This window comes from Pleurodeles waltl, chromosome 1_1 (assembly GCF_031143425.1).
Source record: "Pleurodeles waltl isolate 20211129_DDA chromosome 1_1, aPleWal1.hap1.20221129, whole genome shotgun sequence".
NCBI classification, from domain to species: domain Eukaryota; kingdom Metazoa; phylum Chordata; class Amphibia; order Caudata; family Salamandridae; genus Pleurodeles; species Pleurodeles waltl.
In genome coordinates this window covers 184,065,484-184,092,335 of record NC_090436.1, presented here as the reverse complement: position 1 = coordinate 184,092,335, position 26,852 = coordinate 184,065,484, and the positions used below count along the sequence as shown (strand labels likewise).

At 45.7% G+C, this 26,852-nt stretch overlaps 1 protein-coding gene across 1 annotated transcript in view; it reads left to right on the top strand.

The window, feature by feature from the left end:
• LMAN1 (lectin, mannose binding 1) overlaps nt 1–26,341 on the top strand; it is a 225,099-nt gene extending 198,758 nt beyond the window's left edge. Inside the window, exon 13 of the mRNA XM_069220369.1 lies at nt 24,039–26,341. Within this exon, the coding sequence (XP_069076470.1) occupies nt 24,039–24,075 (37 nt within the window). The 3' untranslated portion in view covers nt 24,076–26,341. The remainder of the gene's footprint in view (nt 1–24,038) is intronic.
• Nucleotides 26,342–26,852: the final 511 nt, after the last annotated feature.

The following is a 26,852-nucleotide window of genomic DNA, read 5'->3' as shown; positions in this document are numbered from 1 at the left end:
TGGGATGGCATAGTGAGCAAACAAACAATGGATTTAACCCAGATCTGTAACTTGGGATGAGTGTTTGAAAAGATTCAATACTCCGTCCATTGTCCTTTCTATTGCTATCTAAAAAGTTGATGATGTACTTTTATTATTTACATGACCTGGTAGTAAAAAACTCAAATTTGTTTTTCAGTACTGTGATAATTACCTCTCCCACAGGATAACACTAGGTTGCCTTATTACATTTATTAAGTGCTAACTTTTTATAGGGAACAGTTAAACATTTCATGTTTGGTATCTGTGAAATTGTAATTAAAACCCTCTTTAATAGTAAATTTCAAATTTTAAGTTACAATTTTAAAAAAATTCCAGTTTTAGAAAGTTTGTATTGATTTTTATTTTTTTTGCCCTAACCATTTGGTGCCTGCAGCTTGTTCCTAGGTTATATGACTCGGTTGGACTTTTATTCCTCCCAGAGAGCCACACAAAAGGTGAATTGGGGTTTTTTGAATGGGCTATCAACTAGTAGGATGGGGGGGCGGAGCTGTGCACACCCCCACATGCAACTGAATGGGCTGTGCCCTGACTTCACCCAAAGGACGTCCCACCACTGCAATCTTCATGCAGGCAGCTTGGAGCCAGGGCAAGGAAGGCTGGAAACCTCAATGAATTCAAAGGGAATTCTCTAGCAACCTCTCCTACTACCACAGAAGAAAGACTGATGTGCTGCTTTGCTGCCAGAAGGACTGCCATTCTGCTTCACTGCTGCTCTCTTTCTCTGCTGCCATGCTTGCTGAGAAGGAAGACTGGCCCTGCACCCTTCATCTCAGGCTGAAGTGACTCCAAAGGTCATCCAGCTGACCTGTTTTGTGCTACAGGGACATAACTAGCTCCAGTGGCTTCCTGCAACTACCCAGCTGACCTGCTCCCTGGACATGCAACTGGACCTGCCTGATGTTGCTGTCCTCTGCCAGATCCCCAAGAGGTCATGGACTCTTGATGTGGCATCAGTTAAGCTCTCTCCCAAAGAAAAGTAGAATCTCAGAAGTTTTGGGCTCTTTGAGTATGGGCCTGTTCGCAGCAAAAATTTGCCACCAGTCAACGCAAAGTTCCAGTGAACCAGTCTCTTCGCACCTCAGCGACTGCCAGAGACTTCAGGTAATGTGAGGTCTGCACTTGTGTTACAGCATCGACAGGTCTAAATGATCGATCCTGCGAAGCTCCTGCAATGACTGTCCATAACACCCAGCCTGCTCCTGCGCTACTTTAGTGGCCATCTGTGATGCTCTCCGTGCTGCTCGCCGCCCCTTCCACCACAAACGGAACTCTTCCTTCTGGACTTTGAAAGTAACTCTTTCAGCAAGACTAACCTGGTCCCTGCATCTGACCCACGCTCCATCCCGGTCAGCCTGAACTTATGATTCCACCCGTTCTCGTACAACCAGATTATCAAGAGTGTTGCTTTATGCTTTTAGGTACTTTCCTTACCTGAAATCTTTAAAATTACATATCTCTGGCTGATTGTATTTTTGTCTTTTTGGTGTCATATAATTTATTACATTTTACTCTATTCTAAATATGTGTGGGATTTTTCTTGTGATGTGTTTTCACGTTATTACTGTTTGAAATGATGCATACATACTTTACACATTGCCTCTAAGTTAAGCCCGAGGGTAATTTGTGGCTTGCTTGTGACTTCACCCTGACAGGAATTGTGGTGCTGCTTGAGTAGGGTTTCACCCCCTCAACCAGCAACCCAAATTCCAACACCTAAATTCCTGCATGCCGGTGAATGTCCCCACGATGACAGTGGCTAATGTAGGCTAATTATAGGGGGCATGTCTTGTGAGTAAAGATGAAAAAGATCTAGCACCTTCCACCACGGGAATGAGCCTGACCGTGTGGGCCTCCACTCAGCTGCTGAACTCGTAGTCTCCACTTCACTTCAAAGGCCAAGTGCAACCTTTGAATATTGCTAGTCAAGTGCTCCGTCTCTAGAGTAGCCCACAGTGCCAGTGTATGAGAGGGCAATCTGGATTTTTCCAGTGGTGTGCTATGGTTAATTTGGCAGCTCCAAGGCTTTGAAGGCACATGTTGTGTCCAATTTGAGGGGGTTTCAGGCCAAGGGGCTTTACTTTTGGCGTAAAAAGTATCGGAAAAGTTAGTACCTTGTCAAGCAATTTAGTTGCACCCTCCTAAAATGGGGTGAGCACTGGGCATTCCCACCATTTATGTAGTGCTTCGCCTAGAGCCCTGCACTCCCTCCAGCATCTTGGGGAGGCATTGTGATAGCACACGCTATAATTTATGGGGGTTGTAGTGCCATCCTAACAAAACTCATAATTAAATTCCTGCCCCAAGGATGAAATGGGTAGGAGTGTTTGTCCCTTTGCAATTCATCCCATCATATCTGTCACTTGGATTTGCAGTTTATGTTCCTAATCTGTATTGTGTGCTAAAAGAAACTTGTATAGCATCAAGATGGTGTCCTATATGCTGATTAATTTAGGGAATTGTTGTTCGAATTGAGTTGGAGCTCTAGTGGCTCCCATCCGGATGTGTGGTTTGAATGATCCAGTGTTGTATTTGGACGTAATGTAGTCGTTCAGTTTTGTGACTGCCCTGTGAGGCCACATATTGCTGGAACGTCTTTGGTGTGAGGGCATCATACATGTCTGCAGTTATTTTTAAACCACCTTCTTTCCATCTGAACAAGGCACTGCCCTCGAGGGCAGGTGTGAACGTTGAATTATAGTGTATAGGTGTATAGGAGAAGGGATAAGCTACTGGACCCGGTGTGTGTACATATCTGTCCCACATCTTTAATGTTGTGATGGCCAGGGGTCTAATGTAGGCATTTGGGGTTCCATGTAATTTCTCCAGCCAAACTAGGTGCCAAACGGATCTCTCTACTGTGGCATGGTCCAGCTGCCACCAGTTGTTCTCGGAGAGCATAATGGACCAGTCGACTACTATCCGCAGTTGTGCGCTTGCATTATAATATGAGATGCTCTGGACTGCCATGCCCCTAATCACTCTGTTGTGTCATAGGTTTCTGTGGAAGCCTTCTTGCACCGCCCTCCAGATAAATGTCATTAGTTCAGGTTGGATTTGCTTGAGAAGGAAGGATCTAATCATAGTGGAAGGGCCTGAAAAATGTGTATGAGGCATGGCAGTACATTCATTTTAATTGCATTGATGCGACCAAAGCATGAGCATCAGATTTCCCCTGGTCTGGAGATCTTTAGTAAAGGGAGTCATCAGAGGCGGGTAGTTGACTTCATAGAGATCCGCTACAGTGCGGGTGAGGTGGACTCACAAATATTTGATTAAGGATTTGGCACACCTGAATTTAAAGTGGATTGACAGTCTTTCTGCCTTTATGTTGAGAGGGTCAGATTGAGTATTTCATATTTATTGCAGTTGATCTTCTAGCCAGATACAGTCTCTAAGGCCTTTAAGAGATTCACCACCGCTGGGATTAAGATGTCTGGGGCTCCCAATGTAAAAAGGGATATTTTAAGTTCTCACAGTCCAAATTTGATTCCTGTTATTGTGTCTGTCTATTGAATAGGTACGCCAATGATTCTACGTATAGGGCAAAAGAAGTGCTGCCAACGGAAATCCCTGTCTGGTGCCTCCAGTTAGCTGTAATTGCTGTGATAGATATCCATTCCAAGTGGCCCTTGCCGCCGGGTTGGTATAATTGGCGAATATCATCTGGAGGAATGTGGGTCCAGTCCCATTTTCCAAAGAGTGAGCTGCAGGAACGTCTAATCCACCCATTTGAAAGCCTTGTCTGTGACCAGTGAAAATAGCATTGCCTGTTTGTGTGTGAAACATGCCTTCTGTATCAGTTGGATGGCTGTTCGTATGTTGTCATGGGCCTGGCGTCCCTGAATGAAACCACTCTGATCCAGGTGTATCAGGGTATGGATTACATCATTCAGGACAGTCACCAGGGTTGATTCTTATAGAGCTTGGCTTCAATATTAAATAGGGCTATCTGCCTATACGAGGCACAATGTTTAATGTTTACTGTCCTTATTAGGTTTGGGAATGACTGTCACCACTGCCTCTCTCATTGTTTGGGTTATGGCCTCTGCTGTGGCCCAGTGGTTAAATAGAGCTGTTCGTTTCTGAATCAGCTTACAAGAGTATGTTTTATAGAATTGAGCCGTAATGTCATTGGGCCTGAGGTCTCATTGGGTTTGGGAGAATTAATCACTAGCTGGACCTCCTCAGGGAGGATTGGACCGTCCAGGAATTACCTTTGGGCATCTGTAAGGGTGGACGGGCTGTATCCTGTCTAGGAAGACCTCTTTGTCTGCCGTTGCAAAGGGGGGGGGGGGCGCCTCTATAGAGGTTTTCATAGAAAGTGCAGAATTCGCTAATTTTCTCCACATCCTTTATTGTCCGGGATCCAGAGACGAGACCATTTCCCGTATACATTCTTTTTCCCTTTTGCCACCCAAAAGTTGGGCTAAGGGAGTGCCCACTTTGACCCCTGTTACACACAAGTGGTAAAGTTCTGCTTTGCTAATGCAAAGCCTGCGCCATTGACCCCTGACCACTGTTATCGGCTGAGTAGTTTGGCGGGATGGCTGATGCATGCAGCCATTTTTGTTGTGGCTCTCAAATTCCTTCTTATGTTTTCTGTACTTCTAGTCTGGGAAGCTGCTTAACATCCACAGCTACAGCATTAAATGGCCCCTGATAATTTATTTGAATGCATCCCATACCCCAGGAATGGGATCCCCCCCTCCCTCATTGTGTCCAAAATATTCATCAATATGCTGGGCTTTTTCATGTTTAGCGAATGGATCTCTAAGTAGGCAGGGGTGAAGCCTCTTTTTCCCCAAGGATCTCCAAAATCCCATCTCAAGCTGGGCTGTAACTAGTGTGTGGTAGGATGATATGATGGGCCCAATTTCCCTGGCTCAGGTCAGGCTTATCAGAGCATGGCTCAGTAGTATGTAATCAATCCACAAATGCATATGGTGTTCATAGGAATAGACCATGCAAGCCTTGGTTGTTGTATTTAACTCATGCTAGGCATCCCTTAGGCCCAAGATATCAATGCTACTTTTAAACCTTTTAGAGAAGACTCCTGTGTAAGTTTCATTCCCTCTCTGTCTGAACGTAGATTCCACACCATATCAAAGTCCCCAGAGAGACTTATGTCACCTCTGGCAGTTTCTCCAAGAAGCTAATGAGAAGCAAGTCTTGAGCAAAGTTAGAGGCATAATTTGTAGCGACAGTAAGAAGTCAACCATACAACGCTCCCACCAAAAAGATATCGGTTCTCCTTGTCAGTATGGGTCTCTGTGTCTGTCATGGGGAGGTTACTTTTCAAGTATGTTGCCACCCCTCTTTGTTTGGAATTGGCTGAATAGTGGTACCTTGTGGGGTATACCATGTGTAAGGAAATGCCTCCTTGGCATGGTTACCCCCTGACTTTTTGCCTTTGCTGATGCTAAGTTTTGATTTGAAAGTGTGCGGAGGCCTGATAACCAGGCCCCAGCACCAGTGTTCTTTCCCTAACCTGTACTTTTGTTTACACAATTGGCACACGCTGGCATCCAGGTAAGTCCCTTGTAACTGGTACCAAGGGCCCTGATGCCAGGGAAGGTCTCTAAGGGCTGCAGCATGTCTTATGCCACCCTGGGGACCCCTCACTCAGCACAGACACACTGCTTGCCAGCTTGTGTGTGCTGGTGAGGACAAAACGAGTAAGTCGACATGGCACTCCCCTCAGGGTGCCATGCCAACCTCACACTGCCTATGCAGTATAGATAAGTCACCCCTCTAGCAGGCCTTACAGCCCTAAGGCAGGGTGCACTATACCATAGGTGAGGGCACAAGTGCATGAGCACTGTGCCCCTACAGTGTCTAAGCAAAACCTTAGACATTGTAAGTGCAGGGTAGCCATAAGAGTATATGGTCTGGGAGTCTGTCAAACACGAACTCCACAGCACCATAATGGCTACACTGAAAACTGGGAAGTTTGGTATCAAACTTCTCAGCACAATAAATGCACACTGATGCCAGTGTACATTTTATTGTAACATACACCCCAGAGGGCACCTTAGAGGTGCCCCCTGAAACCTTAACCAACTACCAGTGTAGGCTGACTGGTTTTAGCAGCCTGCCACACTCGAGACATGTTGCTGGCCACATGGGGAGAGTGCCTTTGTCACTCTGTGGCTAGTAACAAAGCCTGTACTGGGTGGAGATGCTTATCACCTCCCCCTTGCAGGAACTGTAACACCTGGCGGTGAGCCTCAAAGGCTCACCCCCTTTGTTACAGCACCACAGGGCACTCCAGCTAGTGGAGTTGCCCGCCCCCTCCAGCCACGGCCCCACTTTTGGCGGCAAGGCCGGGGGAGATAATGACAAAAACAAGGAGGAGTCACTGGCCAGTCAGGACAGCCCCTAAGGTGTCCTGAGCTGAGGTGACTCTGACTTTCAGAAATCCTCCATCTTGCAGATGGAGGATTCCCCCAATAGGGATAGGAATGTGACCCCCTCCCCTTGGGAGGAGGCACAAAGAGGGTGTACCCACCCTCAGGGCTAGTAGCCATTGGCTACTAACCCCCCAGACCTAAACACACCCTTAAATTTAGTATTTAAGGGCTCCCCAGAACCTAGGAACTCCGATTCCTGCAACCTAAGAAGAAGAGGACTGCTAAGCTGAAAAACCCTGCAGAGAAGACGGAGACACCAACTGATTTGGCCCCAGCCCTACCGGCCTGTCTCCCCCCTTCTGAAGACACTGCTCTAGCGACGCTTTCCCCAGGGACCACCGACCTCTGAATCCTCAGAGGACTGCCCTGCTCTAGAAGGACCAAGAACTCCCGAGGACAGCGGCTCTGTTCATCCAAGACTGCAACTTTGTTTCAAAGGAGCAACTTTAAAACAACCTGCGTTTCCCGCCGGGAGCGTGAGACTTGCTACTCTGCACCCGACGCCCCCGGCTCGACTTGTGGAGAACAAACACTTCAGGGAGGACTCCCCGGCGACTGCGAGACCGTGAGTAGCCAGAGTTCCCCCCCTGAGCCCCCACAGCAACGCCTGCAGAGGGAATCCCGAGGCTCCCCCTGACCGCGACTGCCTGTTCCTCAGATCCCGACGCCTGGAAAAGACTCTGCACCCGCAGCCCCCAGGACCTGAAGGATCCGGACTCCAGTGCAGGAGTGACCCCCAGGAGGCCCTCTCCCTTGCCCAGGTGGTGGCTACCCCGAGGAGCACACCCCTCCCCCCTTGTCTGCCTGCATCGCTGAAGAGAACCCTTGGTCTCCCATTGATTTCTATTGCGAACCCGACGCTTGTTTGCACACTGCACCCGGCCGCCCCCGTGCTGCTGAGGGTGTACTTTCTGTGCTAACTTGTGTCCCCCCCGGTGCCCTACAAAACCCCCATGGTCTTCCCTCCGAAGACGCGGGTACTTACCTGCTGGCAGACTGGAACCGGGGGACCCCCTTCCTATGCCTATGCGTTTTGGGCACCACTTTGACCTCTGCACCTGACCGGCCCTGAGCTACTGGTGTGGTAACTTTGGGGTTGCTCTGAACCCCCAACAGTGGGCTACCTTGGACCCAAACTTGAACCCCGTAGGTGGTTTACTTACCTGCAAAAACTAACAAACTCTTACTCCCCCCAGGAACTGTCGAAAAATGCACTGTCTAGTTTTAAAATAGCTATATGTGATTTATGTGAAAAGTGTATATGCTATTTTGATTATTCAAAGTTCCTAAAGTATCTACCTGCAATACCTTTCATTTGAAGTATTACATGTAAATCTTGAACCTGTGGTTCTTAAAATAAACTAAGAAAATATATTTTTTATACAAAAACCTATTGGCCTGGAATTGTCTCTGAGTGTGTGTTCCTCATTTATTGCCTGTGTGTGTACAACAAATGCTTAACACTACTCCTTTGATAAGCCTACTGCTCGACCACACTACCACAAAATAGAACATTAGTATTATCTCTTTTTGCCACTATCTTACCTCTAAGGGGAACCCTTGGACTCTGTGCATACTATTCCTTACTTTGAAATAGTGCATACAGAGCCAACTTCCTACACCATGTGTTTCATTTTACCCTGGTCCCTGTGGGTAAGGTGAGTTTCCTGAAGGCATATGATGTCAGGACCGGATTCCCGGAGTGCACTCCAAACAGCTCCTTGCTTGTTCGGTGAGTTCAGCTCTCATGTATTAAGTGAGATAATGTCAGTAATCGGTCCCCATTAATGAAAAATATGCAGGTGTAACAGAGCACTAGGTCAGCTGAAGGGGGTCGGATTGGTAGATGCAATGGTGATCCTTCCCTCATTCCCCCAAGTTTTCCATTCCCCAGTAATATTTTCAAACTTAAGAATAAAAAAGAACAAGCAATGCAAGAGGATAAATGACAAACCAACTGGCACGACAGTGGGTCCTCATTATAGACCAGTGTGTATGAGGCAGGTCTGTACCCTGTGCCAATGAAAGTGGGGACAGGCAGGAGGTCCCTCTCTCCAGACCAACTGACCTCTCTCAGACCCAAACAACTCCGGTCAGGCAGTAGCAGTTTACAGGTGACAATTCTGCAGGTCCTTTTCCTGCTCTCAGTCGGCCAGTTCCATAGGAACTTTGCTGGTGTTCATGTCCATTTCGAAGGTTCGGCTCTGGATGGCGCAGGGGTTGTTTTCCGTCACTCCAAGGTCGGTAAAGTCTCTTGTATTTCATTCGTGTCACAGTAGTATAGGGTCACCCCTAATAAGCTACCTTATCCCTCCAGGCACCGTAGTCAGTTGTCCACTCCATGGGGGATGGGCTGGATTGATTGTTAGAGTTATATTTGCAGGCATGCAACTTTCTTTGTCGCATTATGCCTCATGGCGGAGTCCCCTAAGTAGAGCCATGAGACCTTCAGGTGGCTTCGGCACCTGGTCTCTATCAGGAGGTATCCCAGGAGTTATCCTGCTGCCAATTACAAAACAACTGGGCTGGTGTTGTCCTGTTCATGGTCTCGTTCGCGTTAGGTGTTTCACTGCTTCAGCGAGGGGCCTGTCATAGCACCCCAAGGTTGTGAGCTGCTGGGCGTGACCTCAGATTGAATGCCCAGCAGAGAGGCCACCCTCTGGACATCCTAGACAGTATGGCACTCGTATCCCAGGTTAAAAAATAATAAAAAATCATCAAAATGGTAGGTCCATCTGTACAGTATGCCATTGGCTTGTTGCTTCTGAGCTATGGGTTGAAATTTCACACATCTCTGCAGTGTGAGTTGGGCAACGTCCTTGAAGACTGTGCCTGAGAGTAGTCCTGAAAGCTCTCTTTTCCTGCTTTACTGGCATGCTGAAAGACCTTTTTAGTTTTTGAATAGTAGTGGAAATTAAGGGTTGCATTGGGCCTGCGCGATGTACCCTGTTAATTGTTTTTTCAGCAAAGGCCATGTCAATTCCAGCCACTCTGACGCCTGCCTGTGCTCCAGAGGCACTGACTCTAGACCCAATTTCCAACACCTGTTGCCAATCCAGAGCAAACATAAACCCAATCTCGGCCAATGCCTTGTTATGAAATATCTAGTTCTGGGATGACTAATATATTTTCTTCTGTAATACTCTTTTTCTGATGGATACTCCAACTATGTATAGCTCACCTTTTGGGTTCTCTTCAGAATAGAGATAAGACATTTTCAGCAGTTGCTCTTGTGCAGCTGAACTCCTTGGCAGCCTTGCACCACCTTAGAAGTTGCAGCATGGAGCCATATATATTGGTGGCACTCCTGTTCACTGACTCAGATTTCTTTTGAAAACTCTACCATGCCCCCTGGCCTAGAGCAGTTCTGATAAATCATAACATGAGAGGGCAAAACCTAACTACTGACCTGTTTTTTAGTAACCACAAAGTCCCCCTCGACAGAACAGAGAAGAGGGAGGGTGCTGGGTAATCTGCTACCAGGAAAGCATTACCAAAAGTTAGTAGCTGGTTCTAGTGATGGGTAGTTATAATCACAGGTTTTTCATCTTTTGAATGTATACCAAATCAGTATCCCACCCAAAAGGAAATGATTGTACTGAGGAGTGCCCCTCCCTGTAGCTTTGAGTGTCACAGCAGTAATGTATGGCAGCTTTGCAGATGTCCAATGCTAAGCACAACTCGTCAATGCCATAGTGTTGTAGCCTTCACTTTGGGAGAATGAGCTAGCCAAGTTTTTCTTGGCTAGGTCAAAACATATTTTTATGTATAGGACAATCCATCTAGACATGGTTCATTTCTCAATTGCTCTTCCTTTCTTAGCACCTGAAAACCCAGTAAAAAGCTGGTCATCTGCTCAAGACTCCTTAGTCTGATCTTGGGATCCAACCAATAAAACCTTTCCTCCTGTTACGAGGAATGTATTGGAGAGTAAAAAAGCAGGGAGTGTCTCCACATCTGAGGGTGATAACTTATTTTGGTAGGAAGATGGCTGATTTTGAAGCACCACTGTTAAGAGAAATAGGTGGTAGATAGTGGCTGTACTGACAGCACCTGCAGCTCACTCATATGGCACACAGAAATAATCACGAGGAGGAGAACATTGTTAATAGTCCGCAACGTCAGGGAAGAGTTGTGCATAGGTTCAAAAAGAATGCACACAGAGAACCTGAATACCAAGTTAAGGTCCCACTGTGGCATTATGTAGGATGCTAGAGGAAACAAATACAAGCCCTTAAAAACATCACAATGGGAGACTTAAACAATGATTGTTGGTCAGACAAATGTAGAAATGCCGAAAGGGCTGAAAATAACTATGCCCACAGCAGAGCCTTGCCATGCCTGTGACAAAAAAAACTTCAGAGCATCAGACACCTTTTCCTAAAGAGGATCAGCCTAACAGTTCTTGCACCAGGCCACAAACTTCTCCCAACAATCTGAATAAACTCACTTGGTAAGTGGGCACTAAACTACCAGAATAACTCCCACCACCTCACTATGCAAATCAAACCCCTCAGCTGGTTCTACTCAATCTTGAATCATGGTAGTGTACATTATGGAGGTTCAGCAAGCCCTGTTGCTGAGACAGATATCCTTCCTAAAGAGGTGGATGGAACAGTAGAAAATGTTTAGGCTCAGTAGGCTGGAGAACAAACTCTCCCAGCCCAGTCTGGGGCAACCACGTTGATTTAATACCCCGGTCTTTTGTGGCCTTCAGAAATCTGGGCAGAAGTGGCAGTGATGGAAAGGCACTCAGGATACCATAGCCCCACTTTACAAGGAATGTGTATCGCTAGGAGCTTTGAGGCAGAATCTTCTGCCTGCAATAGTTCTGACTCAACACGTTCTTGGCAGTGGCAAAACAATTTACCTAGGGATGACGCCTCCTTGAACCACATTTGAGTGGAGACTCCATTTGCTCTATGACAGATTGACACCTCTTGAGCTTGTCCACCCCGAATTTAGTGAGCCAGTTAAGTGATTGGGTGCCTGAGATATCCTTTGGAGGTCGAGCCACCGCCAGAGTTGCAGCACCTCCCAGCATTGGACCTCCAATTCTACACCTCCCTGTTTCTTACAGTACTATACGGTGTTCGCTGTATTGTCTACCAGAACTGCCTACTTTCCCCTCACTCACCTTCCATCTCTAGTTGACGAAAGAAGGGCATTTAAGGCCATTCAAATGCTGTAGTGGCAGAATCATTCCTCTTTTCACCAGAGACCAAAGGCTCTGATTTCCACCTTGTTCCAGCTGACTGCCCTAGTCCAGAGACAATGCATCCATCTCTTCGTAGAGCTCTGGGTGGGGTAGGGAGAATGGGCTGCCACAGTTCAGGCTGGTCTCCGCCAGCTGACACCAGTTGTCTCGAACTCCATCGTCTGAGATATAGATGTTGTATCAGAGGCAACCGCAGTTCTGAGCCCACTGCAGAGTTGCATGTGCCAGCAAGTGGGATGCATGAGGCCACAAAGCTCAGAACGATCATCATTGGAACACAGGAGTGAGCCCGAAACTCCACATCGTAACCTGCATGTTCTGCACTTGGTGTTGGGGCAGAAAGGCCTTGAAAGCCACCGTAACCAGGATTGCCCTTATGAAGGGAATAAATGTGCATTATTACTGATGGAATTTTGGTTCATTAATAGAGAACCCCAGGTGGAACAGCATGGAGGTGGTTATCTGCTGGTGGTCTATGACCAACTGCAGGATGATGCTGTCAAAAGCCAGTCTTCAAGGTACTGGAATATGTGTTATTAGCGACTTTTGAGGATAGGCTGCACTCACAGCCATCCCCCTCATCAACCCCTGGGGACCCAGGGTAATGTTGAAGTGTAGGATGGTAAACTGAAAGTGTTCGGAGCCTGCAATGAACTGATGGAAACCTATGTGGGACTGCAGGTCAGACAAACAAATGTACATGTCCTGCAATTCCAATGAGATCTAGACAGGTGTCAACATCTCAAAATTGTCCTTCTGAAAGAAAGATTTTCAAGAACCAACTGTCTAATATTTTCTCTAATTTGGGACATTTTTTGATGAAAAAGGGTTGATTCCACAGATTGGTGAGGCAAGAGGGCAGAGAGTAATCTGCAGTTAGAGTATCCACCAGAACAGCAGATTCCTGACGTTCAGAATAGATACGAAAGTAAGACATTCACCAATGGTGGGTCTGTGGAATGATTCGGACCGTGAAATGCTGGCCGCATGACAAATATCCAGGACCGGTTGCCATTTTCCCAGCAGTCTGGTAGCAGCCTTGGTCCTGGTGAAGTGGGCCCCCAATCCTTGAGCAGGCTGCTTCTTCACCAACGCATAGCAAATCTTGATGCATAGGACTGTCCTCCTGGATAAGGGCCTCTTCTGTACTTCATTTCCTGTCTTTATCCCAGTGAAACCCATAAAGAGTTGATCATCCACCTGATGGTCTTTGGTATGATCGATGTAAAAGCAGGGTGCTCTTTTGGGGTCCAAGCAATGGAGTTTCTTCTCTTCTTTTGAGGAGTGAGGTGGGGCAAAGATCGTCGGAAGAGTGATTAAGTGTCCGAAGTGAAAGGAAGTCATGACTTTCGGCAGAAAGGCGGCTGCTCTAGTCCTCTGCACCAGTTTGACCAGGAAGACGGTGGTGTTGGATGGCCAGACTGGCAAAACTTGAAGCTCATTCATGCGATGCACTGAGGTGATCGTGATGCGGAACACCATCTTCAGAGTCAACAGATATAGAGAACAGCTGGGTAACTGCTCGAAAGGGGTACAAATAAGAAAGATCAGGTCCAAATCAAGGGCCTACTGTGACGTTATGAATGGTTTAGGACAAAATGTGGACCAAACCTTTGAGAAAAATAATCAAAATAAATGATTTGAGCAAAAATGGGTGGTCCAGTGAACACCAAAAGGCAAAAATGGCCAACAGATGACCCTTAATAGTGCCCACTGCAAGGCCTTGCTGTGCCAAAGAGAAAACAAACTGAAAACAATTTAGCCTGCAACAGGATTTGTATTATGGGTGCCAAACCAAGCTACAAACCTGTCCCAGCATCTGCAGAAACAGATTTTGTTGAAGGCAGCCAGGCCGCCAGCTTTGGGTGGTAGATTGAATGCAGCCATGGGCTTCTACTCAGTCTCCACAAATGGAGGTCTAGATTGAGCAGGCCAGGGTGCAGGGAACAACCCTGGTGCCAAGACTGAAGATTCTTGTGTAGTCGCATCCTGATTGAAGAACAGATGCTCATGCCAAATGTTCTGGGTACCACACTCTCCTGGTCCAATCCAGAACCACTAGGATGACCTGGGTCTGGTCGTTCCTGATCTTCTTCATAACTCAGAGCAGGATAGGTAGTGGTGGGAAGGTATACAGGAGTTTCGTGCTGTACTGTAGGGAGGCCGCCTCTCCGAGAGAGAACATTCTTGGGAACTCCAGTGAAGAAAAGTGTTGAATCTGCTTGTTCTTGGTGGTGGCATAGAGAACAGGCGAGGATTTTCCCCATTGCTGAAATTCTTCCTGTGCCACCTCTAGGTGTAGTTGCCATTCGTGATCATCTAGGTGTCACTAGCTGAGTTTGTTCACTCTTGTGTTTAAAGGTCCTGCCAGGTGATGTGCAATCAGGGAGATGCTCTAACCATTTAGTCAGGTACAGAGTCGCAGGGCCCTTGACACAGAAGCCAGGACCCCAACCTTCCCTGCCTGTTGCAATGCAACATGGGGGTGGTGTGTCTGTAAGTATCTGAAGCAGCCAGTCTTTCATAGATGGTAGGAAGGCTTTCAACACCAAGCAAATGGCCCTCAACTCCAGTAGGTTGACATGGAGGTGGGTGTCTACCGGAGACTAGAGTCCTCTAATGTCCACCCCCTCCAGATAACCACCCCAACAGTGACACCACTGTCAGCTCTGGAAATGAGAGAGAGAAATGCATACTGCTGGTCCATTTGCGACCAAGCAGCCATCCCTGCGACCTTGTGCAGCCTCATCCAGGGCTTGGATGTTTGCCGACAAGCAGGAGGCAAATAGGCCAAGAAGTCTCAGAGGCTATGTCACTGACAAGGACCCAGGATGAAACAACAGAATCATAGCCCAAATCTCTTAGAATCAATGATCCAGAGGAAAGGCAGTGTATCTAGGATTGCTGTGAGGAAAGATGGCTTTTGTGAAGGAGTCATCTGACTTTGCCACATTGATCGTGAGCGCCAACGATGGAAGGAGGTTCGCCGTCGTCTGGAGATGGTCATCGACTGTCTATGGTGAGTCCGTCTAAACAGCCAGTCGTCGAGGTAGGAGAAGACTAGTACTCCTGACCCCAGAACGTCAGTTGTTACCATCATCATCACCACCACCTTCTTAAACACCTGCAGGGCACTGGAGAGGCCTAAATAGATTACGGCATTCCGAAAATGCTCGTAGACCACCTTGAACCACAGGTAGCGTCAGTGGGCTTGCAGGATGGTAACATGGAAATAGGTGTCCTCAGATTCAATGCAGCCATCCTGTCACCTGGATCCAAGGCAGAGAGAACCAGACTGTAATGGGATTGCTTGTTGATGGGGTGAAAACCTACTCAAGCTGGAACCAGGTTGTAAGAACTTGGGTCACTGGTTGACTGCAGTGTGAGCCCTGGTCAAGCAGCAACCACAGTCCTTGTCAGTGTTAGGCACAAATCTCAAATTAACATGCTCAGCCCCCTGGTAGCCTGACACAGAGCAGTTAGGCTTAACTTAGAGGCAATGTGTAAAGTACTTGTGCAACATTTCAAACAGTAAAACAATGAAAACGCCACACAAAAAGAATCCCACATCAGGTTAGAAATATAGTGGACAATTTAGTAAATAAAGCAAGACCAAAATGATATAAATCCAATCAGTAGAACTAGAGTTATAAATCTTTGAAGAATAGAGTGTTAAATAGTGCCTGAAAGCACAAAGCGCCAATTGCAGCTATCTGGTCAAGCTGGACTGAGTGAAATTCAAAAGTTCAGGCTGACCACAATGGAGCAGAGGTCAGCTACAGTCCCAGGTTTGTCCCGCTGAAGGCTTACCTTTTTCTAGTTTTGTGTCAAGAATCCTGTTTGTGTTGAAGAGGGCCGTGAGGAGCAAGGAGAGCATCATGGGAGGCTGTCGACGTGGTGCAAAGAGCAGGCTTGATATGGTGGACTGGCAAGCTGGAGCTTCGTGTTGGCAGTCCCCGGCAAGCTGTTAATGCTGCAATGCAAAGAGACAGCCTGGTGGTGCGTCACGCTGATTTTTTGGTGCGAGCAGCGTGGTCTTGGTGCAAACGAACACGTTTGTGGTTACGAAGAGCCCAAAATCTTGATTTAAGCTAGCTGAGCCACACCAAGGGTCCAGGACCAGAGGGGCACAACTTGGGGGTCAGGAATCTGCTGCAGCTGGGCCCAGGAGCTGCTTGGGGTTCCTTTTATGTCCCTCTGGCTCAGATCAAAAGGCCAGCAGGCTAGTCCTTGGAGTCATTCTGGGGTCCTGGGTTCAAGATGAGATTGCAGGTCTAATTCTTCCTCATCAGGCAAGAGGGCAGCAGGCCATCACAGCAGGTTAGCAGTTCCTTCAGAGCAACAGTTCAGCAGCATGGCAGTCCTTTCAGCAGTCCCTTTTACTGGCAGAGCTTGTAGAGACATGCCTTTGAAGTGCCCAGGTACTCTGCCTTCAGGGCCCTGACTCCAGACTAACTACAGGGGAAATGCAGTGCTTTGTGAAGCCTATTCAAATGTAAGTAGGGCTAGGCCCACCTACTCCCTCCCATCCTGCAAGTGATGGCCCACCCAGTCACACCTAAGCTCCCCTTTGTGTGTGGCCATCTAGGAGGAATACACAGGGCCCAACTGTCAGCTACCACACAATAAGGTGACCCAGAGCCAGGCTATAGGCACTACATGGCTATAGCAAGAAAATGCAAACTTTCTAAAAGTAGCATTTTCAGAATTGCAATTTAAAATCCAAGTTCACCATAAGTTAGGACTTTAAATTAGGATCCCAGACACACCAAACATGAACTGGTTACCTGTTACCATGTGGAAATTATACTTATAAAATATAATAAGGTAATTCCAATGTTATCCTACAGGAAAGGTAGGCTTTATGTAAGTGTTTGAGAGATTTTCACTACCAGGACATGTAATACATAAAAGGAAATGTTCTAATGTTTAAATACATTGCACTCTGCCCACTGGCCTGTCTAGGGCGTACCCTAGGGGTCAGTTATATGTATTAAAAAGGAGGTTTTGGGCATGGCAAAAGGTTTACATTTGCCAGGTCGAAATTGCAGTTTAAAACTACCCACACAGGCAGCAATGGCAGACCTGAGAAATGTTTTAAAAGTGCTACTTAAGTGGGTGGCACAATCAGTGCTGCAGGCCCACTAGTAGCATTTCATTTACAGGTCCTCTGCACATGTAGTGCCACCTTCAGGACATGTGCACACGTAGTGCCACTTTATTGGGACCTTCCAAACAAAAAATATGCCAACAGGTATAAGCCAATTCTGCCATATTTTAAGAAGAGAGCAAAGCACCTTAGCAGTGGTTAAGTGCACTGAGTCCTTGGGCCAAGAAAAACAAATACAGCAAAAAGTGGAGGAAAAAGAGCAAAATGTTTGGGGATGACCCTGCAGAAAGGGCCAACTCAATAGCAAACCTTAAATTAACGTATGCTCAGCCCTCTGGTAGCTTGGCACAGAGCAGTCAAGCTTAATACAGAAGCAATATGTAAAATACTTATGCAACACTTCATCAGTCAATAACAAAGTGAAAGCACACCACAAAAAGAATTGCACACAAAACTAGAAAAATAGAGTACATTTTAATAAATAAAACAAGACCAAAACAACAAACATCCAAACAGTAGAACCAGAAATTTGCAATTTTAAAGATTTAAGGAAAATAGCCCCCAAAAAGTACAAAACACCAAATGTGAACATCTGGTTGAGCCAGACCGGGACAAAATCACAAATTCAGGCCAACCGGACTGGCTACAATCCTGGCTGTGGAGCGTTGCAGGGTCTGCGTCAATGATGCGTCATGCAGCCGAGGTGATACGTCTGTTCCAGGTATCTGTGAGGCTGTGATGCAAGGTCCTGCGTCCATTGTTCAGGAGGCGGTTGCCAAGGGAAGCTTGCAATGTGAAGTCCTGCGTCAAGGATATGTCACTCACAGGCTGGTTCTGAAGAGACTGTGGGGCTTGGGATGCGAAGTCCTGAATCAAGGCTGCCACTGACAAGAAGTTTGTGATGAGAGGGCCTGGGTTGTGGATGTGTTGCGCAGCTGCATTTCCAAGGCAGCTGCAAGGTCGATGTGGAACCCTCGCAGAAGAAGCAATGCAGCTGTTCTATTTGGGCTTGTGCCGTGCATCAGAGGTGATGCGTCTGTTCTGTTGGATCCACAGATGGGCTGGCGGAGCATCTTCAGGCCCACTTCCAAGGGTCCAGGACTGGGATGGAACCACTTGGCGGGCCAGAACTCACGTTTGCAGAGTTCTGGTGCTGGTTATAAGTAACTAGCCCTTGAAGTCACTCTGATGGTCCTGGATTCAGGGTATAGGTCCAGTCCTTCTCACTCAGGCAAGAGGGCAGCAGATCAGCACAGCAGGCTGCAGTCCAGCAGTCTGGCAGTCCTTTCACCAACACAGCAGTCCTTCGTCCTGGCAAAGACTTCCATAGGTCCAGAAATGTAATAAATCTGAGGTCCAATATTTTTACCTGGTGCCTCCTTTGAAGTGAGAAGCTTCTCGAGGTTTCCCTTTGACGTGCATAGGTTTCCTGCCTCTCCTGCTCTGGCTTCAGACTAACTGCAGGGGGTATGCAATCCTTGTTGTGAAGGCAGGATACAGCCTATTGAGGTTTCAATCTGGCGATGCCTAGCTCCGCCTTTGCACCCTGCCAATGATGGTTCATCCAGGCACACCTAAGCTCTCTATTGTGAGTGGCCGTCTAGGAGAAATACACAAAGACCAACTACAGCAAGTCATGTGACCCAGAGCAGGGTCAAGACTGATTTGTATATGGCTGGGTCCAGACTGAGGTGCATGGTGGGCCAAAAAATGGATGGACTGCAAAGCAGCCCTAATTAATTACAAGTGGCTGAAATTAATCCAAGCGTTCCATCCATCACTTTTTGTATACTTCAAGTGGAAACAAAAGCACCTTGGAGGGTGCTGCCAGAGAGGCTGGTGACTGGGACGTTTGCTGTCTTTGCAGGCCTGGAGAATGTCTGCCAGATCCCCTAACCTGAGCACGAAAGTACTGGGGGTGCCTGTATTAGGGAAGTGGACCTGGACGCTGTTCGAAGGCAAAACCCCTAGTAATACCTCAACAAGGGCAAAATTGTTGGAGAAATGGGTGTGGAAAACAGAGGGAGTGTGCAGTGGCTTGCTGGGTAGGCATTCTTGCTAAGGAGACGAGACTAGGGTTGGGCATAACTTGTGTAATTCAGTTAAGTGTAATCATGCAGAATTACCTAAAAATTCAGCAAGCTTACTCATAATTACGCAAGACGAGTAATTCTGCATTTAGCGCTATTTGTTAATGCAAAAATGCCCCCTTACGTACAAAATGGAGGCGAGAATGCATTCTGAGCTAAGAAATTGCATTAAATGCAACAGAACAAGAATAACAAAAAAGAGCAGCTGTTCACACTTGGTAAATGCGCTGTTAGGGTTGGATTTTCCCCCAACATACTCTTGGCATTTAGCGCTATTTTCATGGTACAAAATGCCCCCCACCCTCCCCTCGCTGGCCAGCCCTCTCCTGTTTCCAAAATGGGCACAAGAATGGATTTTGGTGCTAAGAAATAAATTTTAAATGTGCTCTTGGGGTGGGATTTCCCTGCAGCTTAGCCCTCGTATTTCCCAACATTTTCTTAGTGCAAAATGCATCTTTGCATGTCCAACATAGACGCCAGGATGCATTTTGCGCTAAGAAATGCTCTAAATGTAGCAGAACATGAATAGAGAGCACAAGCTACCACTGGCAGTCACTAAACTTTCTCTCGAGGTAGGATTGTTTTCTCCCAAATTACTCTTAATTATCCACCAGGAGTAATTGCGTTATAGTCGGTAATTCTGTGTCAAAGAGTAACATGGAATTCCAAAAATCACTCTGATTGATCCAGCATAATTAAAATTATGCTGGGTCTAGACAAGACCAGTCAGAAGGCATATCCTTGAGTGACGCCTAAATGTCACCCTAAAAGCCCGTGAATCTCACTCAGTCTTTGTGCCGCACTACCACATTTGGGCCTACTGCTCTGCCTAAATAATCGGTCATGTCTAGCCCTGACCAGATGATGTACTTTTCCACATCCTAGCCATCTTGAATAGTCTGCGCCAATTTGGCATGACATTTTTTGGGGAATGTTAGTAAGATCTCATTGACCGAGCCCCATAATAGAAGGGAGAGCCTCTCAGCATTCTGGGTAAGTAGTAGGAAAAGATATGGCGTTAACCTGGCTAGTGTAAGCCTGTACTACCCAGCTCGAGTATGGTGCAGTATTATGAAGCTTGATCACCCAGAGCGGGTCTGTAACTGCTTATAGGTGGGAAAAAGCAGAATTTAGCCCAAGTTCAAATGAGGGTGTTAGGGCATCGTTGAAAGGCAGTAGGGGTTTAGATGAGGGTTGCTGGGACTGCTAACACTTCTGTGAGAACGTTGGCTTTTACTTCAACAATAGGCAACAATAGACTTCAGCTGCTCGTCTAATGACCATGACAAATGAATCCGCTTTCTGTGAAAGCTCAGTTGGGAAAACCAGCCATGCATCAGGGTGAGTACCCAGCTCACTGGCCTCTTGTAGGTTCTAATAAAAAATGTCATCATCTTGTGGAAACAAGTTCAAATCAAATCAAAAACATTTATAAAGCGGGCTACTCACCCGTGAGGGTCTCAAGGCGCTAAGGGAAGGGGGTTACTGCTGCTCGAAGAGCCAGGTCTTGAGTTGAGTTGAGTTGAGTTCCATGCGAGGTGGACCTGGGTGGTCCTGAGGTTGGTGGGGAGGGAATTCCATTTCTTGGCCGCCAGGTAGGAGAAGGATTTCCCACCTGCCGTGGTGCGGCGGATGCGAGGGACGGCGGCGAGTGCGAGGTTGGCGGAGCGAAGTTGATGGGTGGGCGTGTAGAAGCTGAGGCGACGGTTGAGGTATTCAGGTCCCTTGTTGTGGAGGGCTTTGTGTGCGTGGGTGAAGAGCCGGAAGATGATCCTTTTGTTGACGGGAAGCCAGTGCAGGTGTCTCAGGTGGGCGGAGATGTGGCTGTTGCGGGGTATGTCGAGGACGAGGCGGGCGGAGGCGTTTTGTATTTGCTACAGACGTTTCTGGAGTTTAGCGGTGGTTCCTGCGTATAGGGTGTTACCGTAGTCCAGGCGGCTCGTGACGAGGGCGTGGGTCACAGTCTTTCTGGTGTTGGCGGGGATCCAACGGAAGATCTTTCGGAGCATGCGGAGGGTGAGGAAGCAGGAGGATGATACGGCGTTGACTTGTTTGGTCATGGTGAGAAGAGGGTCCAGGATGAATCCGAGGTTGTGTGCGTGGTCTGAGGGGGTTGGTGCGGTGCCAAGGGCCGTGGGCCACCAGGAGTCGTCCCAGGCGGACGTGGTGTTTCCGAGGATGAGGACTTCCGTTTTGTCTGAGTTCAGTTTCAGACGGCTGAGTTTCATCCATTCTGCGACGTCTTTCATTCCATCTTGCAGGTTGGTCTTGGCGCTGGTGGGGTCCTTGGTGAGGGAAAGTATCAGCTGAGTGTCGTCGGCGTAGGAGGTGATGTTGATGTTGTGTTTGCGTACGATGTCGGCGAGGGGGCTCATGTAGACATTGCAGAGAGTCGGGCTGAGCGAGGATCCTTGAGGGATGCCGCAGATGATCTCGGTGGGGTCTGAGCGGAACGGTGGGAGGTAGACTCTTTGGGAGCGGTTGGAGAGGAAGGAGGAGATCCAGTCCAGGGCCTGTCATTGGATACCGGTGGAGCGGAGGCGGGATATTAGGGATCGGTGGCAGACGATGTCGAAGGCAGCCGTTGTCCATCAGAGTTCTGATGTCGTCTGTGACTGAGATGAGGGAGGTTTCTGTGCTGTGATTGGCTCGGAATCCGGACTGAGAGGGGTCGAGTAGGTTGTTGTCTTCAAGGAAGTTGGGAAGTTGCTTGTTGACGGTCTTCTCTATGACTTTGGCAGGGAAGGGGAGGAGCGAGATGGGGTGGAAGTTCTTCAGGTCGCTGGGGTCTGCCGTAGGTTTCTTCAGTAGGGCGTTGACTTCTGCGTGTTTCCAGCTCTCGGGGAAGGTGGCAGAAGCAAACGAGCTGTTGATGATGGTCTGGAGATGCGGGCGATGATGTCGTCAGCTTTGTTGAAGATGAAGTGCGGGCAGGGGTCCGAGGGGGCACCGGAGTGGATGGAGTTCATGGTAGCTTTGGTCTCTTCCGTGCTGATGTGAGTCCAGGCGTTGAGGGTGATGGCTGGGGTTGTAGGTTCTGTGGTGGTTGGCTGGGTCTGGTGTCCTAAGCTGTCGTGTAGGTCGGTGATCTTACGATGGAAGAAGGTGGCGAGGGAGTTGCAGAGGTCTTGTGATGGCGTTGGGATTAGAGAGCTCTTTGACAATGTTGAAGAGTTCTTTGCTGTTGTGAGTGTTCTTGTCCAGTCTGTCTGTGAAGGAAGTTCTTTTGGTGGCACGGATCAGATGGTGGTGTTTGCGGGTGGCGTTTTTGAGGGCAGACATGTTTTCTGCGGTGTGGTCCTTGCGCCAGGCTTTCTCGAGGGTGCGGCAGTTTTTTTTAGATTCCTTGAGGGTGTCTGTGAACCAAAGAGGTTTCCTGGTGTTGGTCTGTCTTGGGAGGCGTCTGAGGGGTGCAAGGTTGTCTGCGCAGTTGGTGATCCAATGCGTGAGGCAGAGGGCTGCGTCGTTGGAGAAGGTGGGTTGGTTGTCGCCGAGAGTGGAGAGAAGCTGTTCCACTGGGATTTTGTTCCAATGTCTGCTCTGCGTGGGATGGATTGTGTGCAGAGGTGGCGAGTCTCGCGTCGGACGGTGAAGTGGACACATCTGTGGTCGGTCCAGTGTACTACGGAGGAGTGGCTGAAGGATACGTGGTTGCTGGTGGAGAAGATGGGGTTCTTCTCCGCCACCACTATCATCACCAAAAGCTGTTGGACCTACTTAGACTTCTGAACAGTTGTTGGAGCACTTGTCAGAGTGGGGACTGGTCGAGGGGCAGTTGGGGGCCCATCTCAGCAAAGGCACTGTATGAGAGGGCATGGGGGCTGGGCACGCAGGCGCTGATCCAGAATGTGACCACCACATCCTAGGGTGCCAAGAAAGGGCTGTATTCCCAAAGTATCCTCTAAACCTTGTGTATTGTTGGTGCAACTGGTGGGCTGCAGATAGGAAGGCCTAGCAATGAGTGATAGCACTGCTGTCTTTGAAGTGCGCCAACGCAGAATCCACTTTTTCTTCAAAAGCCTGGAGCTGTCAATGTGCTTATTCATAAGGGATACCTTGACATGTTATGGCTTGCATCCAGGCATGCGATCACCACATTGGTGCAAATGTTGTGGCCCACACATTGTAATGTGCCAAGACTGGTTCTCAGTATGCTGTTTGCCAAGTCCTACCCATCATGGATCGTTTGTGCAAATGTATTCCGAATTCCTGACTAGGAAAATCTTGCTGGCCATACCACAGGGGTGCATGTATGTAGCACCCTAGCAGGCAGCCTTGTAACTAATCGGGCATTCAGGAATTCTTGCAAAATGCACACACTGATTAGCCAATATGGATATTGACTAGTTGCCCATTTTAGATGCTACTAAAGATGAGAATAACAATTACTATTTCAGGTGTAATTATTGTAGGTCATACATTAACCAACACTCTTGCTATAAAATATTTTTACACTTCAAGATAACTTGTGTAAACAAATTGTGTATAGTCTGACCATCCTTCCCATACTTAGCAAATGGTAACTTTGTTCTTCTTTGTGCCATACACTGTGCCTGTAAATAGACTCCATTGAATAAGAACAACTAATAACACTTATGTATGGTGATGTTGGGCTGTGTTGCATCCCCTTTAAATGCTGCCACTGAGAGGGGCAGCATACCTGCTTAGGAAACAGGAGTACCAGGTATGCTATATATGGGCTAAAAAAAATCCTGTCACATAAGGTCAATTGCTGTTTAAAAACATTGAGCCAGTATAAATAATATAGCCCTCTTTTCTTTCCTCAGTGAGATAATGCACACAACAAAATGATTTGCACAAGCCTGGGTGCTTGTCTAATAGAGTTATTACTCAGTGGTTTACTTTTGTCAGCTTCAGAAAGACGAAAAACTGAGTTGGACTGACTGGAATTTAGAAATGTGAATTGCTGGTCTCTTGGTAACAGTTAATTCCAATTTTGTGTAAATAGAACTGAAAACTTTAAAAACAACCTTGGAGTTTCATTAACTCTAAGGGCCAATCTGTAATGACTCTTATCTATGAAATTAAAGGTGATCCGAGTTGGTGGTCAGCAGGTTCTTGAAAATGTGTCATCTAGAAAGCTGTACAAGATGTTAACAGTTACAGTTAGTTCTGTGTTTTGATGTACTCTATTAATTTTCTTTTAGGAGCCAACAAGAAGCAGCAGCTAAAAAGTTCTTTTGATGACCCACGCAAAGAACAATCTGAAAGTTTGTGAGGGACTTCTTCAGTAGATTAAATTATTGAAATTTTTGAAAACATGATGAATTTTGTTTTGTGATGTTATGACTGAACTCAACTTCTTAAATACAATGAAATGAATACAGTGGAAAAAATAATGAGTAATTTTATTATACATTTTTAAATGCATTGGTGCTTTTCTGGAATATGTCAGAGGAACACTGAGACAAAATGAATGGAAAGTTGCATCTTTTAGCTGGTTCATTTCCTTCACAGTTAGGTGGCAGACCCAAACCTTTCATTGTATATATTATTCACCTCCTACAAGATGTAATTCACTAGCATCTGTAAATCTCCATTTTCTTTTTTTTTTTTTTTTTTTGCATAGACAATTTAAGAAAAAAACAGTTTGTCTAATACTATACATTCTGTATTCAACTAACTCTGCCTCTCGTCATCATCTTCACTGATATATATATATATGATACATATATTTTTTTACAAGTAACAAGTACACTTTAAACAAATGGCTGCAAAACATTTAGAAATATACCTAGTGTCCAGTACCTTTCAAACATTTTAATTCATGGAAATAATTGTATGTATTTTATCCATGGAACTGTGTTACCTTGAATAAATGTTTCATGTAGTTGAATTGATAGGCAGTCCCAGCACATCCCTTATTGTCAATGGCAATTTTTAAATTATTTTTTAGGGTTTTACTAGCAAGTATAGGAACACTGCTATGAACACAAAATTATGTTTTTGAAAGACTGTTGCAAAGACCACTCTAATTGTTCGTTAGTTATTGTTTTTTGTTATTCTATTCAGGAGATGTAAAATTTCCCACTAGCAAAATTTTAACTTTGTGAGTATAAAAGCAGCAAAGTTGAGCTTCAGTGCTCCTGAACTAAGGTACACATCTGGGGTAAATGTAACTAATCAAATGTATAAAAATGATTTTAGGTTTTTTTAATGCCATTATTTAGTATATGTTGGTGAACTCTTGATGATCTATTTCAGTAAAATTCAATGTAGTATTACTTTTAGAAAACTATTTTCTGTCTTTTCACTTGTTCAACGGCAAGCATTTCTTTGATTTCATGGAAAAAATGTTCAATAAGTGCCCTTGAATTAATTACATATTCCTAGTATGTATTGTAAAATGGTCAATGGATGGTCTTACTGCACCAGTATTTTTTTTGTGTAAAGTTGGATGCAACTAACACTGTTTATTGTAATAATAATAACAATAGTTTTAAGAGAGGTCACTAGAAAAAACAAACTTTAACAATATTGACAATTCTGATTTAATTCAAATGTACTTATTATGAACGACTGCTCACAATAATTGTTTTTCTTTACAAGAAAGTATTATTCATTTAGAAATTCATTTTACTTCAAAGTAGTAGAAAAGTCACCTGATTATTATTTTTTTTTTTTTGTAATGTGGAAATTTTGTTTCAATCAAAATCAATTTATTACATGTTGTCACCTAAATTAGAATACAGAAGCTGGCTGTTATCTATATGTATATATTTTTTCTTGATCGTTGTCTATGCCTGAAAAAAATCTGTTTTTATAGATGCTGTTTTTATGTTGTGTCCAGAATATTAGTTTCATCATGTTCATAGAGTATCTATGCTCACCACACCAGCATAATCCTTTTCTTGTTAAATGAATTTAAAAAAAAGTGCAGAAGTTATAGATATGCCATGCACTTGCATTGTCAGTATTTCAGAAGGTAAACTAGAGTAAAATTAGTAATTTCCTTTTTGTAGCTTTAATGGTAGGCAATATTGGACTGTACATTTTTCAGTGTAATAACTTATTTGACATATGAAAATCAAATTAAACCTGTTGTACTGTGGTGCTGTCTAACATTATGCTAAGTGTTAAATTTGGAAAATAATAACAGGATGGGTATGTGTAGTCAGAACAAACAACACAGTTTATTAATCCCTTTCTGCTCAGGTTGATCCTTCTCCAAAATATGGTACTGCTGTTTGAATTTGTCATTTGTTTGTACTAATGATCAGTATTGTAACGGATTACTCCATGACAGGCATATCATTAGAAGGTAGAACATAAAATCTAAATTGAATACCACTGATTTAGAATCTGCCAATGTCTGCCCTTTGTGTCCTGAAGTAAAAACAAAGCTGGAGTGCTTTGTTGCAGGGTCGGATAGCTGCTCTTCTTAAGTTGTCTGCATATATGTGAAAAAATGTCATATTTGTATGATTTAAATACATTTTCTTCTGGTGAATTACTTTCTACAGTGTATTTATGGGAGTATTTTTACTGAGTTTTAATACACATGCTTAAAACTTTACAGATATATCAGCTAAACTATTCCAGTATGAAATCGGGCTTCTGCATTTATTTTAGTTGGACGAAAGCTCTTTATTTTGTCTGTTGTGCCTTCTTTTAAACAACTAAAATTCAACTGTTTTATGATGCATTATCTTTCCTGAGTCTAATGCCAATTTATGACTGAAGGCTTGATTAAATGTACAAAGTATTTTTCAAGTCCATTGTTTTCAAATTTTAAAGGCTTGATTTTTAATACATTAAATGTATTTCGGGGAAGATTAAGTGTTACTGAATTTATATATGTTCGATGGCATGTGTAGCTGCAGATACATATACTGTGCATTATCCTGCCATCTAGTGTTGGGCTCGGAGTGTTACTGTCAGAGTCACCAGATCCTCGGGGTCTGTGCACGTTCCCAACACTTCCACCACAAGACAGCTCCAATACTCTGATTAGATTTATC